This window comes from Schistocerca americana, chromosome 1 (assembly GCF_021461395.2).
Source record: "Schistocerca americana isolate TAMUIC-IGC-003095 chromosome 1, iqSchAmer2.1, whole genome shotgun sequence".
In the NCBI taxonomy this organism is placed as follows: Eukaryota; Metazoa; Arthropoda; class Insecta; order Orthoptera; family Acrididae; genus Schistocerca; species Schistocerca americana.
Genome location: NC_060119.1, coordinates 423220659 through 423238305, shown reverse-complemented (window position 1 = coordinate 423238305; position 17647 = coordinate 423220659). Strand labels below are relative to the sequence as shown.

The following is a 17647-nucleotide window of genomic DNA, read 5'->3' as shown; positions in this document are numbered from 1 at the left end:
ACAATATTTTCTATGTGTTCTTTCCAATTTAAGTTGTTCGTAATTGTAATGTAGATTAGACTGATTTATCGTGTAACCGAAGTTCAGAATATCATTTCCTATATGTCTTACCAGATACAGACGAAAGTACTCATCTCTATTTCTGATCTCGTTTATATAATCAGTACTGATCACACCGGTTGTCAGTACCATCTGTCGTAAAATAGATCCAATGCGGAACGAGGAGCGAAAAAATCATTTGAACAAGATTTGTCATTTCTTCACAGCACAGTGTACTATTGCTGCGTTGGAAAAGAGATCCCCTTATGTTTTCTTACGTTTGTTAGAACCATTCGTGAAATTTGGTCGGACAGTTCAAAATAGTGTTGATAAAATGACTCTTATAATTAACAGATGTAATCCTGACCTGCAAGAAATCAGGGAAGTTCACGAAAGTGCTGTACGAAAAATTTTTAAAATGTGCCGTTCGTATGTCCGTGTGACACGAAAAATTTGTAAACCATACTGATTCGTGGGGAGGGCAGACTGATTAACACTCGGCTATCAAGTCTTTGTAGATGAAAGATAGGCATGCAGCTGTGCCAAAATAATTATCGCACTAAAACTTACTCCACTTTCCCTTCCAAGAGATGTTTATTTTTAGACCTTTGTTAAAACTTTAACGAAAAATTTAAAACGGTCCTGACTTGCTAAAGACTAACAGATCGATCGCATCAAGGGAAGAGCGCATAGAAATATTATTTAACTTTGCTTCAGTTTGGTGCACCTGCTTTCACAGGAACGATCAAACACTCGTGCTTCGCATCGAAATTGATCGAAGAAAGAACAGCGTTTTTCAGTTAAACGAACTGTGTTTTCCTGTATTGCTTTTGGAAAATCCGTGTGACTACGAGGCTGTAGCTTCCATTACATAAGTGTGTTGCTCAACGATTTTGTGTTTCAGTTGCTTCTACGACAAATACCATGTGGAACTCTCTTCTAGCACAGCAAGCGACGCAAGTGACAGCGAGTAAAACGATTCTGTAATCTACTCTGCAACTGAGGAAATACACCTTTGAAGAAAGTTTGCTCTAACGATTAATTTATTAATGAAATGAATACGGATAAAATGGCAACTTTTGAATAGTTTTACAGGTGCTATTTAACAATATTCTGTATGGTGAAAGTGAAAAAAAGGAAATGGCCAGGATTCGTAACCATACAGCCAGCGTGGTAACCCTGGATCGTAGCAGCTGCGCTACCCTCGCTTGGGTAAAGTAATGTTAACGTCGTGAGTAAAGGAGGTACGCATAAAACTTTAACATCGATTAACTCAGAAAATAAGGAGGCGCCTTCGCGCGGAAAGCTACCAGTCAGACACTCAGGATACTACAACGTACACAATACTCATCAAAACCCATATTAACAGCTCTAATGATCTCCTACTTACTCATATTTGTCTACCCCACAAATTTAGCAACTACCTATATAGTTAACCCGGTTATTACGTTGTTCAAGGAACGATCCCTAGGTTCTCGCTTTGCTCGGGCAGTGTCATCTGACTACTCGTCTGGCCTCGTAATCCAGACCTGGCTTCCTTATTTCAATCTGGCATATTTGTCCATCTGCTTCATCCCTGAAACCAGCGTCACAGAAGCACTCTGCATATTTCGTAAGTTCAGAATTTGTCATGCTATTTAAATTGTTATTTATTTTTGGTTTCTTGCATTCCAGTTTTCAATAAGACGCAATCGTATCTCATTTCAAAGACGATTAAAATTAGGAAATTCGCAATATTGTGATGTACTGTTCGGATGTTCTAGTTTAATTTGTATTAATGCATTATACAAGAATGGAGCCAAAGTTTGTTATCACAATGTTCTGAAAGTTTGGTTGAAGTGCAGAACGTGTCGACACCAATACGACGGGTATATCAGTCTTTCACAGGATCAGCTCGATCAGATCAGTTCTTGAAGACCAGTTCTGGGTACTGTCAGTTGTGGATTTATCGTAAAACGCTAGTTGGATCTGTTACGTAATGTGCTTCTATGAGTATCGAATCCCAATAAACGAACTGAAGTATAAAATTGGAATTTATAAAAAAAAAAAAGTAGCGTGTAGTCGTCTATAATTATACTGCGCACCATTAAAGTTGCCGCCCGAGGACTGACAGTAAATAATGAAAATTTGCTTGTTTTGGTTCAAGAATAGTAGGGAGAATATGCGATTAAATTTGTAAGTGATTAGGAAGTATACAGTAAGCCGAATACGAGTATTTTCAGGAAGTAGCCACCTCTGACAGGAAGAATGTTTCTAACCCGACTTGGCGTCTAGTCAAAGTGAGTTAGGATGGCAGATACAGTTACATCAATCATTCCACGCTGCTTCACCTCTATGCGGGAGTTCATCAAACGTAGTGCTTAGCCTCAGGTAGTGGAGTGCTAGTCTTTCGCCTACCCATCAGCAGATACCTTTATAGGGTGACACATGCAGGCAACAATAATAGTCAAGCAACCTCTGTATTGATACAGATCAGGAGAACACTGGCAAAATGAGTTCTTTTATTATCTTGCTGAAAGATTTCGTGGCAGAGAAGTCCAAGATAGCTCACAGACATCGGCTTTAACACCTCAAAGATGTAGCTCCTGCTGCCCAAAGCTTCTGGTGATTGTGATTGTGTTGTGAACCGAACGTCATTTATGCCATCACACTGGTGCTGCATCTGCATAACGATGGTGAAAGGAATCTGTAACATTCGTTCTCCTCAGATCCTTCGCACTCGGATGCGCCCATCGTCATGCCGTACACAGAAACGGGATTCGTGTGAAAAGAGAGGCGACGCCACTCATGTGTCCAGTATTGTTATTTGGAGTAGCACTGTCAGCGCGCCTCTCTCTGCACGAACTCACAATCGCGAACGTGGTGTTGACAAACCGTCGTGCTCCAAACGTCGTTACACCATCCATGCCTTTCCGCAACCAAGTCCACTACTGTCAGTGATCCTGCATGGCAGAACGAACAGAATGTCTGTCCTCTCGGGCCGGCCGGTGTGGCCGTGCGGTTCTAGGCGCTACAGTCTGGAACCGCGTGACCGCTACGGTCGCAGGTTCGAATCCTGCCTCGGGCATGGATGTGTGTGATGTCCTTAGGTTAGTTAGGTTTAAGTAGTTCAAAGTTCTAGGGGACTGATGACCACAGATGTTAAGTCCCACAGTGCTCAGAGCCATTTGAACCTTTTTTTTGTCCTCTCGGGCGCTAGTCTCATGTGGCCGTTTAGATCCTTCGTGGCATTGAGTAAGGGACTCCCCTGGTAGCCGAGCGCGTCAAAGAGCTGCTTCTGGAATTTGAGGAGGTGAGTGAGCCCTGCACAAACTCCAACTCACGGATTAATGACGAGGACTGGTGAGCTGGCCAACCTGGCTGCAGCTTTTAGGCGGTTTCCCACATCCAGTTAGATAAATACCGGGCTGGTACCCACGTATCGCGTCATATACATACCACACATATATTTAAAAACGTTCCCGCAGTGAACAAGAGATTTATTCTAGACGTAGCAGATCAGGTACGCAGATTCCATCCCGGCGTTGTGGTGGCGTCAGTGAGGGCAACTGGCCATCCAATGTTACTAACATTACCAAAACCCGTAGAACAACGCCGACGTATTAGAGAAACGGGAACAGGTAAAGATGAAAGAAATTGAGTAATAGAGTCCATTACCATTCGATAGGCTACGATTATACCGCCATTGAATTCCGACCCATGGTGGGAGACATACTTCCTTCGTAAGAAGAGGCCTTGCACGATGTTCTCACAAACAACTAACATTCAAATGCGATTTCCGAATGAAAAACCCAAAGCTTAATCTTTTCTTTTACAGGGCGTTCGGAATTTCCCGATACAAACTTCTAGAGCTTGAAGAGGGGAGTGAGCACACAATATATTGAATAGGACCCTATGTCTTAAAACGTACCGTTTCCGTGCTACAGCCGTTTGAAAACATACTTGCTAGGTAGGCATGCAACAGGGCAGTCATCGTAGGGCGATGGTTACGTCGGATCGGTTGATGTCATTTGACGTCTGTGCTACCCCTGTGACCTGGTTCGAGCCTCATTCACGTTTTCGTGAATGTTCTAGTCATGTTCCTTCTGAATGGCGAAGCTCCCGATAGTGGAAGAGCTGCTCGTCGTCTTTATCAAAGTCGTTCTCCACAACGTCCAACACCATCGCATGCCCTTTCCGCCTCAATTGCGCAAGGGCGTCCAGGAAGGGTACATTCACCGTCAACAGGTGTGACGGTGGTGCTCCAAGGAGACGCTGCACACCCGAACTGCAAGAGGCCCAACTGCATCACGTTGGAGAGAACCCGTCAACGAGTACACGAAGAGTGGAACTGTAAAACAAGTGCTGTACTTGCTCACGCCTAATCAATTACTTGCAAAAGTGCTTGTCTTCCCAAAGTGTTTGCAAATAGCTGTAGCACAGGAACCATAGGTTTCAGGACGTGGGATCAAATTCAAAGTATCTTCTACCTTGTCCCCTCCACAAGTCCTAGAAGTTTGTAACAGGAATTTCGGGACACCCGGTATACAGAATGAATATCGAGTTAATTTGTGTGACTGTACTGAAATGCTAATATTTGTGTAGTGTCCTACGCTGTCGACATCACACCGGTCAGTCAACTTCGAAAGGTTGGCATTAACTCGTGCGGCTGCCCCGCCAATCCGCGGACGGTTCGAAGACACACCAGGCCACCGCCGAGCCGACGTAAGAAGACGCCGCACCGACGCCGGTCCAATCTGACAGCGAAGTTCACTCAACACATTCAATGCCTACTAGTTAGCCACACATCTCAGTCGTTATTGTCTACTATGAATGGTATAAAGGACCCATTGGAACACAACTGGACTTACTGATCTGAAGTTAAGCAAAACAAACTGAAGAACATATTATGCGGGTTTCTCCTTATTTTGCTCTCTGTGAAGCGTTCAGTGAATTCGAAAGTAAAATTCTATGTACCGACTTGACAGAAAATCCTAGGAAGTTCAGGTCTTACGTTAAATCAGTAAGTGGCTCGAAACAGCATATCCAGACACTCCGAGGTGATGATGGCATTGAAACAGAGGATGACACGCGTAAAGCTGAAATACTAAACACCTTTTTCCAAAGCTGTTTCACAGAGGAAGACCGCACTGCAGTTCCTTCTCTAAATCCTCGCACAAACGAAAAAATGGCTGACATCGAAATAAGGGTCCAAGGAATAGAAAAGCAACTGGAATCACTCAACAGAGGAAAGTCCACTGGACCTGACGGGATACCAATTCGATTCTACACAGAGTACGCGAAAGAACTTGCCCCCCTTCTAACAGCCGTGTACCGCAAGTCTCTACAGGAACGGAAGGTTCCAAATGATTGGAAAAGAGCACAGGTAGTCCCAGTCTTCAAGAAGGGTCGTCGAGCAGATGCGCAAAACTATAGACCTATATCTCTGACGTCGATCTGTTGCAGAATTTTAGAACATGTTTTTTGCTCGCGTATCATGTCGTTTCTGGGAACCCAGGATCTACTCTGTAGGAATCAACATGGATTCCGGAAACAGCGATCGTCTGAGATCCAACTCGCTTTATTTGTTCATGAGACCCAGAAAATATTAGATACAGGCTCCCAGGTAGATGCTATTTTCCTTGACTTCCGGAAGGCGTTCTATACAGTTCCGCACTGTCGCCTGATAAACAAAGTAAGAGCCTACGGAATATCAGACCAGCTGTGTGGCTGGATTGAAGAGTTTTTAGTAAACAGAACACAGCATGTTGTTATCAATGGAGAGACGTCTACAGACGTTAAAGTAACCTCTGGCGTGCCGCAGGGGAGTGTTATGGGACCATTGCTTTTCACAATATATATAAATGACCTAGTAGAAGTTCCATGCGGCGTTTCGCGGATGATGCTGTAGTATACAGAGAAGTTGCAGCATTAGAAAATTGCAGCGAAATGCAGGAAGATCTGCAGCGGACAGGCACTTGGTGCAGGGAGTGGCAACTGACCCTTAACATAGACAAATGTAATGTATTGCGAATACATAGAAAGAAGGATCCTTTATTGTATGATTGTATGATAGCGGAACAAACACTGGTAGCAGTTACTTCTGTAAAATATCTGGGAGTATGCGTGCGGAACGATTTGAAGTGGAATGGTCCTATAAAATTAATTGTTGGTAAGGCGGGTACCAGGTTGGGATTCATTGGGAGAGTGCTTAGAAAATGTAGTCCATCAACAAAGGAGGTGGCTTACAAAACAGTCGTTCGACCTATACTTGAGTATTGCCGATCAGTGTGGGATCCGTACCAGATCGGGTTGACGGAGAAGATAGAGAAGATCCAAAGAAGAGCGGCGCGTTTCGTCACAGGGTTATATGGTAACCGTGATAGCGTTACGGAGATGTTTAGCAAACTCAAGTGGCAGACTCTGCAAGAGAGGCGCTCTGCATCGCAGTGTAGCTTGCTCGCCAGGTTTCGAGAGGGCGCGTTTCTGGATGAGGTATCGAATATATTGCTTCCCCCTACTTGTACCTCCCGAGGAGATCACGAATGTAAAATTAGAGAGATTCGAGCGCGCACGGAGGCTTTCAGACAATCGTTCTTCCCGCGAACCATACGCGACTGGAACAGAAAAGGGGGGTAATGACAGTGGCACGTAAAGTGCCCTCCGCCACACACCGGTGGGTGGCTTGCGGAGTATAAATGTAGATGTAGATGTAGATACCTATTCTTCGACATCCACCCCTGGTCTGACCCAGTAATTTGCATATCTAAGCAGGTAGTGCAGTTCATGCGGATTCGACTTTCATTTGAATGGGCAGCAGTGACTTTGGGACGAACATGTCTTCAGGTTTTGACATTCCAATAACGGAAGCTGCAGAAACGAAAGAATAGGTAGTGAGCTCAGCCATAGCATTTGATCGTGAGTTTTGAACTCCATGCCAATGCCTTACAAATTTCACACTCTGTGTGCCGTCCCCAGTGGAAATGTTGCAAAAAACTCGAACGTGATATTTAAAATCAAATAAAGGGGACGAGAGATTTTATCTCGACACAAAATATTATGATGTGTGCGAATACTGACCGCTTAGATGGTAGATAATTTTTCCCATGTGTATTATTATTATATAAAGTACTGAAGGTACTGAAGAGACTGTCGATTGCAAAGAGTAGAAAGTACGCATTAATTAACAATGGACAGTTTAGGTAAAGAAGGACTGTATTCATTTGTCTTCTTTTATCTGTTCACTCTCTCTCTCTCTTGACAGCCGTGTGGGTAGTCGTTCACTGTAGTTGAATGTAAGCTCAATTGTAACATTAATCTGATAATATATAAGTTTAATGTTATTGTCACTTTTATTTGTCACAGGTGAGCCACATCTCGTGTCCGATTCCCTTAAATACCAAGATTTTGAGTAATTTTCAGCGCAACAATTCAGCCACCGCTGCGGCCCTACACGCCATTACGTGGCAATCGCAATTCATAAAATCCGCGGAAGCGAAGAATTCGCCCGCTAAAATTATAATAAACATTTTCTCCACAGCCGACTGACGCAGCAGCAGCTGACGTAGTTCTAAGATTTTCATTTTCAGTGCTTGGCCGAGATCCAGAGCCACGACTCGGGCTACAACTAACTGTTAAAAAGCGGTCAGAAATAATTCTCTTGCTCGTGTGTGGACAATTGCAAATAATAATCAAAGATCTCATGCTCGAGAAGAAATATTTAGCCGAGCCAAAAATACCAAAAGATCATTTCAGTTAGTAACTTAAATGTAACGGATTTCAAGATTAGTTCCTGAACAGTAAGTTTGCTCGGATTAATCTTTATTAACCAACCAATGTTAATAAAGTAATTTAAATTCAAATCTCAACCATTTTAAACAGCCCACCACGTCACACAATTAATAAATTATTTTACATATATTTTTAATTGTTAGGCGAGGTCTGTTATCGTTCGTTTGTTGTCCCGAAGGCTATTGAGTAGTTTGTTTTCCGGAATTTTGCAAGATCAGGGCACCTTAGATGAGTTGAGAGCCCGTACAGAACAGAAGTCATCGCCACGCACACGGAATGATCTTGAGCGTGCGCATTCTTCGTGGCAAAGTACCCATTGCGGTGTCTGTCATACAGATAGAAGTTACGGAACAGAATAGCGTTTTAAACACACTATGGGGGTCAAAAGTATCCGGACACCCTCAAAAACATACTTTTTCATATTAGGTGCATTGTACTGCCACCTACTTCCAGGTACTCCATATCAGCGATCTCAGTAGTCATTATACATCGTGAGAGAGCAGAATGGGGCGCTCCGCGGAACTCACGGGCTTCGAACGTGTTCAGGTGATTTGGTATCACATGTATCATTCGCCTGAACGCGAGATTGCCACCCTCCTAAACATCCTTAGGTCCACTGCTTCCGACGTGATAATGAAGTGGAAACGTGAACGAACACGTACAGCACAAAAGCGTACAGGTTGATCTCGTCTGTTGACTGACAGAGACCGCCGACGGTTGAAGAGGGTCGTAGTGTGTAACAGACAGTCGTCTATTCACACCATAACACAGAAATTCCAAACTGCATCAGGATACACTGCAAGTACTATGATAGTTAGGCGGGAGGTGAGAAAACTTGGATTTCATGGTCGAGCGGCTGCTCATAAGCCACGCATCACGCCGGTAAATGCCAAACGACGCATCGCTTGGTATAATGAGCATAAACATTGGACGATTGAACAGTGGAAAAAACTTTGTGTGGAGTGTCGAATCACGGTACAAAATGTGGCGATCTAATGGCAGGGTGTGGGTATGGCGAATGCCCGATGATCTCATCTGCCAGCGTGTGTAGTGCCAACAGTAAAATTCCGAGGCGGTGGTGTTATGGTGTGATTGTGTTTTTCGTGGAGAGGGCTAGCACCCCTTGTTGTCTTGCTTGGCAGTATCACAGCACAGGCCTGCATTGATGTTTTAAGCACCTTCTTCCTTCCCACAGTTGAAGAGCAATTCGGGAATATCGATTGCATCTTTCAACACGATCGAGAACTTGTTCATAATGCACGGCCTATGGCGGAGTGGTTACACGAAAATAACATCCCTGTAATGGACTCGCCTGCACAGAGTCCTGACCTGAATCCTATAGTACACCTTTGGGATGTTTTGGAACGCCGACTTCGTGCCAGGCCTCATCGACCGACATCGATACCTCTACTCAGTGCAGCACTCCGTGAAGAATGGGTTACCATTCCCCATGAAACCTCCCAGCACCTGATTGAAAGTATGCCCGCGAGAGTGGAAGCTGTCATCAAGACTAAGGGTGGGCCAACACCGTATTGAATTCTAGCATTACCGATGGAGGGCGCCACAAACTCGTAAGTTATTTTCATCCAGGTGTGGCGCGGGTGATCACTTTGTGCGCGATTGTTCGATTAGACCTTTTCGGGCAGGGCCCCTGCATACTGCGCTGTTAGGTATCTTTGTCTTCCGTATTGACGTATTCGCACTATCGAAGAACCTATCTGCGACCTTTCAGACTCGGTGAGTTTTGTTTCGTTGCTGGATTATAGTTGATATTTGGAATTTAGCAATTTGTGCAACATCCCTCCCTTGCGAGACGCCGTGTTATGAGTGGGCAGGAGTTTTCTCTTGAGCGGGAGGTGCAAGGGAGATCGTCTATTTCTTCGTAGCCTATTAAGTTAATTGTGGTTAAAAACTTGTTTGTTACCCTGCTTCTTTGCTGCGATTTTATTCAACGAACAGGCTTGGTGGTCGATTTTAGTAGTAACACCTTCTTCTTTGAGTTTTGTCCTTTGGAGAGGATAGTCCTCTGTTCTTGACGTACCACTAACAATGTTAATTCTCTTGAAATGGGGTATTTCGAGTTTGAGTTTGGGGCCAAGCGGTTATTGGGCATTTAAGGCACTTCCGTGATGTTCTTAATCAGTTGGGATTAACGCACAAGATTCAATAAAAATTCGTTGGGTGATGATATTTCTATACATCAAGCCCCATATCTATCGTCCCCTCAGAAGATGTGGATAGTGCAACAAAAGATTAATGGCATGGTTCGAGATGGGGTCATCGGGCCGCAACTTGATCATACGGTTTTCCTACATTTTTAATGCCAAAAGGCAAGGCAAGGATTACCTCCTAGTGATCGATTACACAGCAGTTCACAAAAGAGTCATTCTGGAATCGGTGCCGCTCCCTGGCCTTCACAATTTTTTCACTTGGTTTACTGGCGCTCTTTATTTTACGGTTCTTGATCTTAATAAAGCTTCTTATTGCATAGCTTTGACCGATGATTCCAAGCATGTTACTGCATTTTGTACCGATTGGAACCTCTATGAGTTTAGTTGGGTGCCTTTTGTGTTCTCTACGGTGCAGCCGTTCTCTCCAGACTTTTAGATCATGTCCTGGGCGATCTAAAATTTAGCTTCGTCCACAACTTCCTGTACGGTGCTGTGATGTATAGCCGTTCTTTTGATGACCATTTGTGGCGCCTTGATTAGGTATTACTCAGGCTTCGAGTGGCCAAATTGTCGGATAAGGCGTCAAAGATTACCTTGGCTAGGGAGCAAATTTCCTTCTTATGGAAGCTGTTGTCAGGTGATGGAATTAGGATCGACCAGGAACACAACTCCGTTTTAAGTAAATTTCCTCTCCCAATGAATAGAAAGGTGGTGTCCAGGTCCATTGGCACAGACAATTTTTTCAGGAAGTTCGTTCCCAGTTTTGTCCAACTTGACGCTCCCCTAAATAGTCTCCGCCAAAAGAGGAAGACCTTTGTCCGCGGGAAAGCCAACAGGCTGCTTTCGAGGATGTTAAGAGTGCCGTTCAAAATTCTCCTATGCTAGCCAATCCCGACTTTGACTGAAGGTTTATTGTCCAGAACGATACGTCTAAAGCTGGCTTCACGGCTGTGCTCCTTCAGGGAGACTGTGGGAAGAGGAGCCCACTTGCTTACGGTCTGAGGAAGTTAACAGTTGCCAAACTCAAATAATCCATCTATGCGTGTGAGGCCTTGGCTGTCCTGTTCGCCCTCGAGATGCTTAGATTCTAATTCGAGTACAGAGAATTCGATCTAGAGACGGATAACAAAGCCTTGAGCTGGGTTTTGGCGAGGTCTAGAAAGACAGGTAGAATTGTTGTATGGGCGGATCGTATAACTGCCTTCCATTTCCGGGTTCATCATATTTAGGGCTCTGATAACTAAGTCATCGATGCTCTTAGTTATATGTTTCACGAAGGTATTGAGGAAGACGAAGAGTTTTCGTTACCGCCAGAGGTTTCTTTTTGTAGTATTTTGGCTGAGGTACCTGAGCTTTTCGGCGATTCAAGTGCCATCAGGACTTTGATTGAGCACCTTTTAGGAAGCGGCTCTTGGTGGGGAGTAAGTGCCAGGTTATTTGTTAAGGAAGGGCATAGTTTGTGAGGAGGTCGGCAAAGCGGCTGACGGAAAGATTTGCTCGTTCATTCGGTGTTCCGTTACTTTTATGATTCATTGCTGGAAGGTCATTTAGATGCAACAGCTGTGATGTGGCCTCATTGTATAAGGATATCCGTCGATTATTCGGTGAGTGCAACTAGTGCACGATAGGTAAACGCAGTCATAGCTCACGCAAGTGGCTTTTGCAATCCGAACGGGAGCAGCATCCTGTGGACAAATTGTCACTTCCCCTGTACCAAGGGAGTGGGGAGGGGGGGGGGGAGGCAATCGTTACATATTGGTTGTGGTCGATGCCTTCTCCCTATTCGTTTGGCTTCTCCATAGTAGGGGTTTTACCACTTCCGTTACCATCCATCATCTGTCTACGATCTTCTTCCTGTTTGCTCCACCTACGGCTCTAGTCAATAATAACACTCTCGGCTTTACGTCCAAGGAGTTTAAGCTCTTCTGTTTTGGTAACGCCGCTAAGCACATCACCACCATCCCCTATTACTCTTAACCATCCTTCACCGAAAGAATGAACAGGAACTTGAAGGCCGCGCTTACTATTCACCACGCCAAGTCTCAGACGAAGAGGGACGGCTCTCTTCCTTGGATTAATTTTGCTTTTAACTCCGATTAGCATGACGCTTCCAGGGCTGTGCCTGCTGATCTTATGTTTGCCAATCCTCTTAATTCTCCTTTAGCAAATTCATGGAACATTAATGATCTTATGCCTGACAACATCGCTCCCATACATTAGATAGAACTGGAATAGGGGCACAAGGAAGATAAAGTTAGCTTATCGACGACAGAGGCGTTACAATCGAGGGAGTCAACCTTTTCAAGCTAAGGTAGGGGATAATGTGCTTGTCCGTAATTTTAATGTCGGTGGAGGAAGGGAAGGCGGTATTTCAAAAACAAAACACGCACCGCGATTTATAGGGTCTTGATCAATTATGAGGGTACTGAATCCAATTAATCTGTTGCTTCGTAATCCCACTACCGGTAGGACTCCCAGTGTCCACGTTAGCCAAGTTAAGCAGGCGTGATAATGTTCCTCGCCTCTACTTAGAAAATGGGGGGAGGGGGACTTCCGGTTTGAGTGGGGGAGGTTGAGCCATGCTGGCTCGTATCGATATCTGCTTCGCGGCCTACTGGCGTGAATTCACCATTCTGGAGCGCCGCGAGGTGACGCGACTGCACGGCGTTGTGGGTTCTGCAGTTACCTTTAAATCCAGTAAAAGACCGGTTTCTCCGGGGAGAGGGAGAGACGGCTTGTATTGCCTTGTACGCTGGAGCCGGTAAGCTGGAAGATTGATCTATGGGGAATCTAGAAAGCTCGGTTATTTGGAAAGGTGTTTTTCTAGTACAACCCATTCCTGCACTAAGTGGATCACCCCACGGTATACCTGGCGGTGTACGCTGAATTAACTTGGATGCGGTGCGCCTCCAGCTATAGTCTACATATTGCTCATAGATTTGGCGAGACGCTCAATCGGATGACGCGAGTGGGCTGTCTCTGCTTTTCCCTTGCGTCGTACTGTTCTCCGGCATTATATTAATGCTAATGTGAGTTTCAGTACAGCCTTAAGGTTTTACATTTGTAGTTATTCCCCTATTAAAGTATTTGTCATTCTAAGCCAATATTTTGTAAAAGCTCCTCTGCAACTCGTAATCAGCGTCCTACATAGTGACCTCGCGTGTGTTTAAGGTTATTGTACTGAGCTAAAGGTTTCCGGGCACGTCATTGCCTTTAATATTCTCGCCTCTCGGAGTGATAGTGTCATACGAGATTGTGCCCAATCGCGCTTAATCCTCGTTATTCATTCCATGTATGTTCAAGTTTTAGTTACGTTTTAGACGCTTGGCCTGGGCAGATCCTCAATCTGTTTATTGAGGTCGTTAATAAATAGAAATTGGCCAATTGTTCGACATTGCGTTGTCTTACTCTGAGGTAAGGTCTTATTTAGCTTCTCTTATGTGACTGCATCCGTCTCTGGCCTTACGTTCATGCCTCAAAACCCAAACATTTTCGAGGTACTATTTTACCTTTCTCGATATCTCTCAGGGCAAATAATTGTAACTATTTTCAATTTAACTGGTGTTGCAAATTGTATTAAATTTGGTTTGTCTCTTTTTAGAATTTTTACTGGATCAATTTGTTTACTACATAATTTAATGGATACTCGAATTCTAGCTTAGTGGTCAGCATGTTGATTCAGTCTGTTTTTAAAAATTTGTCATTTAATAAAATCTAATTGAAGGGGCTTAGATGTCTATTTATCTTGCGCTTCTTTTGGTGAAGCGTCTATTTATCTTGTGCTTCCTTTGGTGAAGAACTGTTGTATCTGTATTATTGTTTGATTTGGACCTGTCTGCCGCGCGGGGTAGCCGCGCTGTCTGGGGCGTCCTGTCACGGTTCGCGCGGCTGCCACCGTCGGAGGGCATGGGTGTGTGTGTTGTCCTTCGTGTACGTTAGTTTAAGTTAGATTAAGTAGTGTGTAAGTTTAGGGACCGATGGCCTCAGCAGTTTGGTCCCATAAGATATTACCACTAATTTCCAAAGTTTTTGTTCTGTCTTGCTAAGGTGATTTCTTCGCTGGGCTGTTTCCTACCTGACAGCGCCTCTCGCCTTGATTTCGGGGCCTGGGGGACCCAGTACTGGATTGGCTGTCTATTGCTGAGTGCATCTGTTCGGCGCGGATCGACTGCGGCATGCCATTTGTGGGGCAGCGCGCCGAGAAAGACTGCAATCGCACATATAGCATCAAATTTAAAAAAAAAAATTGACCCTCAATTCTCTGACACGGCCCCACCTATCAAAAACCCAAGGTCATATTATGTTCCCCGATGCGACATTTGTCCCACAAACTTTTCAGCAACTATCATACTTTCGGAGTTATTCTAGGTGGCAACAGTTAGTGACTCACCGTGTATATTCATTTCTTCAATTATTTTCTAATTTCGAAATCTGACGGCTCCTATGCATCCCTTTTCAATGCTCTTACAAATCTCTTCTCTGTTGCCTGTATTCGACTTTCCTTCCATAACATTTAGCCATTTGTGTCAGAGTACCTCACGTACTCAGATTCTGTGTAACCCCTTGATCGTTAACACTGGTGCATTCCTGTGATATTAAGGACTTACTACCCTTCACTCAAACACTTGTTACACAATTGCATTTTGCTAAATAATTCATTCTCTTACAAGGGACCTTTCTTAAATATTGTTGCACTGAAATTGTTTCGGGGTCCACTGTTAACTTGGGATTGCTTTAAATACAATTGTAAGTTTTTTTACCTGTTTGATTTTGTTAAATTCACAAGTTATTCAGCATCTAATATTTGTACAGCGCGTTATATGTCAATTCTGTAGTTCTACTAATTGTCATTCAGCACTGCCTCAAGTAAGAATTTTAGTTGTTTGATGATCCCTTTAAAAATAATTGGATTGTGAAGCATAATATTAGAACTTCTAATGTTCTTAACTATTTTACAATTGGTCGAATTCTTTGGGGCAAATTATCCTGTTTTCAACTGTGATTATCTTCTTTTTAAAAAATCAAATTGTGAGAAATGATGAGTGTTGTCATACCCAGTGCTTAGCCTTCCACGAGGAGTTTCAGTGGTTGTTCCACTCCCGCGGATTTCATGAGCGTAACAACGAGACTCTCCAGCCTCGTTCGAGGTCATTTAGAAGCGTGTAGTACACCATTCGTAACTGGAACAAGTGCTGACCTGTGTCCGGCAGGTAGAACGGCCGACAGCGGCACAGCGTGGTGATGGACCTGATGCGGCAGCTGACGAAGCAGTCGCTCTGCGAGTAGTCCATGCCCAGGCGCTCCTGCAGCTCGTCCTCGAAGAGGCAGCGGCGCTTCTGAGGGCTGAAGGAGCGCACCTCGCTCGTGGCGGCCACGGTCTGCGCCGACAGCCGGATGAAGAACTCACGGCGCGGTCCCAGCAGCTTCTCCATCAGGCCGCCGCTCGACGCGTCCGCGAAGTCGCCGGGCTTGAACAGCAGCAGCTGCCGCCCCGCCCCCACCACCTGCTGTCAGTCTTCCTCGGTCCAAGACATGAAATGGATTCGTAGGCGTAAGCACAGGATAGCACAGGCCAGGCCAACATCTGCATTTCCGGAGCGCGCTAGCGTAGTTGTGTCTACCCAGTGTTCCGGCTTCCGTCACCACTGTGCTATTCCCAGCAGGTGTGTGAGACAAATATTTGCTGATAGCTATACACTCGCAAAACTTAGGAAGACGTGTTCCCAACATAATGCAGCTATTTCTAAGAGACGACTATTGCAGCTTCCTTTTATAAGCAGGCGTTTGTCATGTGTGTCTATTTTCAACTTTTTATTTTTCTGCCAAAGCAATTACTTTTCTTACTCGATTAAATAAATATGTTAGATAGTGCTAATATGGTGTGCAGAACAACAGAAAGCATTATACAGGGTGTTACAAAAAGGTGCGGCCAAACTTTCAGGAAACATTCCTCACACACAAATAAAGAAAAGATGTTATAGATTTGTATTGTCACAGTACATAATGACAAAATCTGGCAGCAAACAAATTCATGACTTTTTGGATATCAGTAAAATATAAATTATTGGCTGTTCAGTGCTACAACTCTAGACGCTTCAGTCTGGAACCGCGCGACCGCTACGGTCGCTGGTTCAATCCTGCCTCGAGCATGGATGTGTCTGAAGTCCTTAGGTTAGTTAGGTAAGTAGTTCTAGGGGCCTGATGACCTCAGATGTTAAGTCCCATAGTGCTCAGAGCCATTTGAACCATTTTTTCTATGGAACTTCATTTCATTTGCAACTTCCTAATTGTGCTAATCTGTGGTTTCGATGGTGGTCGTAATGAAGAGTAAATGACGTGCGAAAATTAATGTGAAAGAGGAAAATGTGGGCAGCTGTAGCGAGTCTGATTCTGAGAATTGCTAAGCTGTCTGCTTAAAAAGTTCGCCTGACAAATTAATTTTACTGACAATAAATGTGTTCGGTAAACTGTTTGTGAACGTAAAGCACATGTTTCATGGATTATTATATTTTTAAACCAATCAACTAATTTAACTGCCAGACCAGTGTTTTCATTTAGGGCGCTGATATTTTAACAATGGCGGATGCCGGAAAAGTCTGTTAACCAATGCACTAGAGAGTGGCAGAAAAACACCGTGATGATGCGGTGCGTTTACGTAGACTCTCATAACTGAATATTGCTCATAACATTCCCCGACCATACGAATTACAGCCACGTATTTGGTAACATAGCCTGTCATTGTTGCCCGGCAATGTTTGCGGCAGTGAATGTCTAGGCCAGAGGTGTTTACAAGGGGTGCAGTATGGCATCGGAATGGACGAAAGCAAACTAATGGAGGTGAATGCGGCACGCTTGCTTTTGCATTTCAGAAGCCCTAGAAATTAGCAAGAAATCGAGAAATCAGCTTTGTAGACTAGTTCTTCTTCTAAGTTAGTGACCTGCTTGCTTAACTGTAACTCGTGAATTGTCACTGGATATATACTTCTACCAGAATGTTTAAACACAATTTTGAATGAATCATAAAATCATAAAAACCAATATTAATAACAAAGATTGTATACCAGTTTACAACCAGATTACCAACAATGTTTCCGTTTTGGGCTACTGGTGATTTATATGGGAATTTGATGTTAGTCTTCAAAGAGAATTTCTTATCGACGTGTCGTTTATTACCAGATGTTTTCATGGAAGACCTTAAGAAATTCAGTAGGGTAGTTTGAAATAAAATTGAAATAGTTTTGCTAATTCTTTGTGGTGGTTTACCATTTCAGTAAGAGAATTATGAAAATCATAAATGCAGTACATTTACGACGAGATTTGCAGTACATTTACGACGAGAGTCGTGTGACGTGAAAAGTAACGTAAACAAAGACCATAATAAAAAAGACAGCTGATACGTTGCTACCCATGAACGTAGAAACATACCTGATAAGCTTATAAAAAGTATAGAAGTCTTACGAACCCATATAGAATACAATTATGGCTCGCTGCTGCAAATCTTCCGCTATGACTTAGCATCGAGAAGGTGATTCTCCAAAATGTGGTCTTTGTATACATTACTTTCTGTGTTCCATAGCTCAGGCAGTAGATGTACGAATCATATTTACGTAATTCTGGTTCTCTCGTTTCCCCACTTGCACATTCTTGCAAACAACAAACAAATGGAC

The 17647-nt window shown here is 43.8% G+C and overlaps 1 protein-coding gene across 1 annotated transcript in view; it reads right to left on the bottom strand.

Annotated features, from left to right (window-relative positions):
- The window catches only part of LOC124557027 (sodium channel protein Nach-like), a 220649-nt gene that overhangs the window by 128132 nt on the left and 74870 nt on the right, over positions 1 to 17647 (bottom strand). Inside the window, exon 6 of the mRNA XM_047130894.1 lies at positions 15178 to 15484. Coding sequence (XP_046986850.1) covers positions 15178 to 15484 — 307 coding nt within the window. The remainder of the gene's footprint in view (positions 1 to 15177; positions 15485 to 17647) is intronic.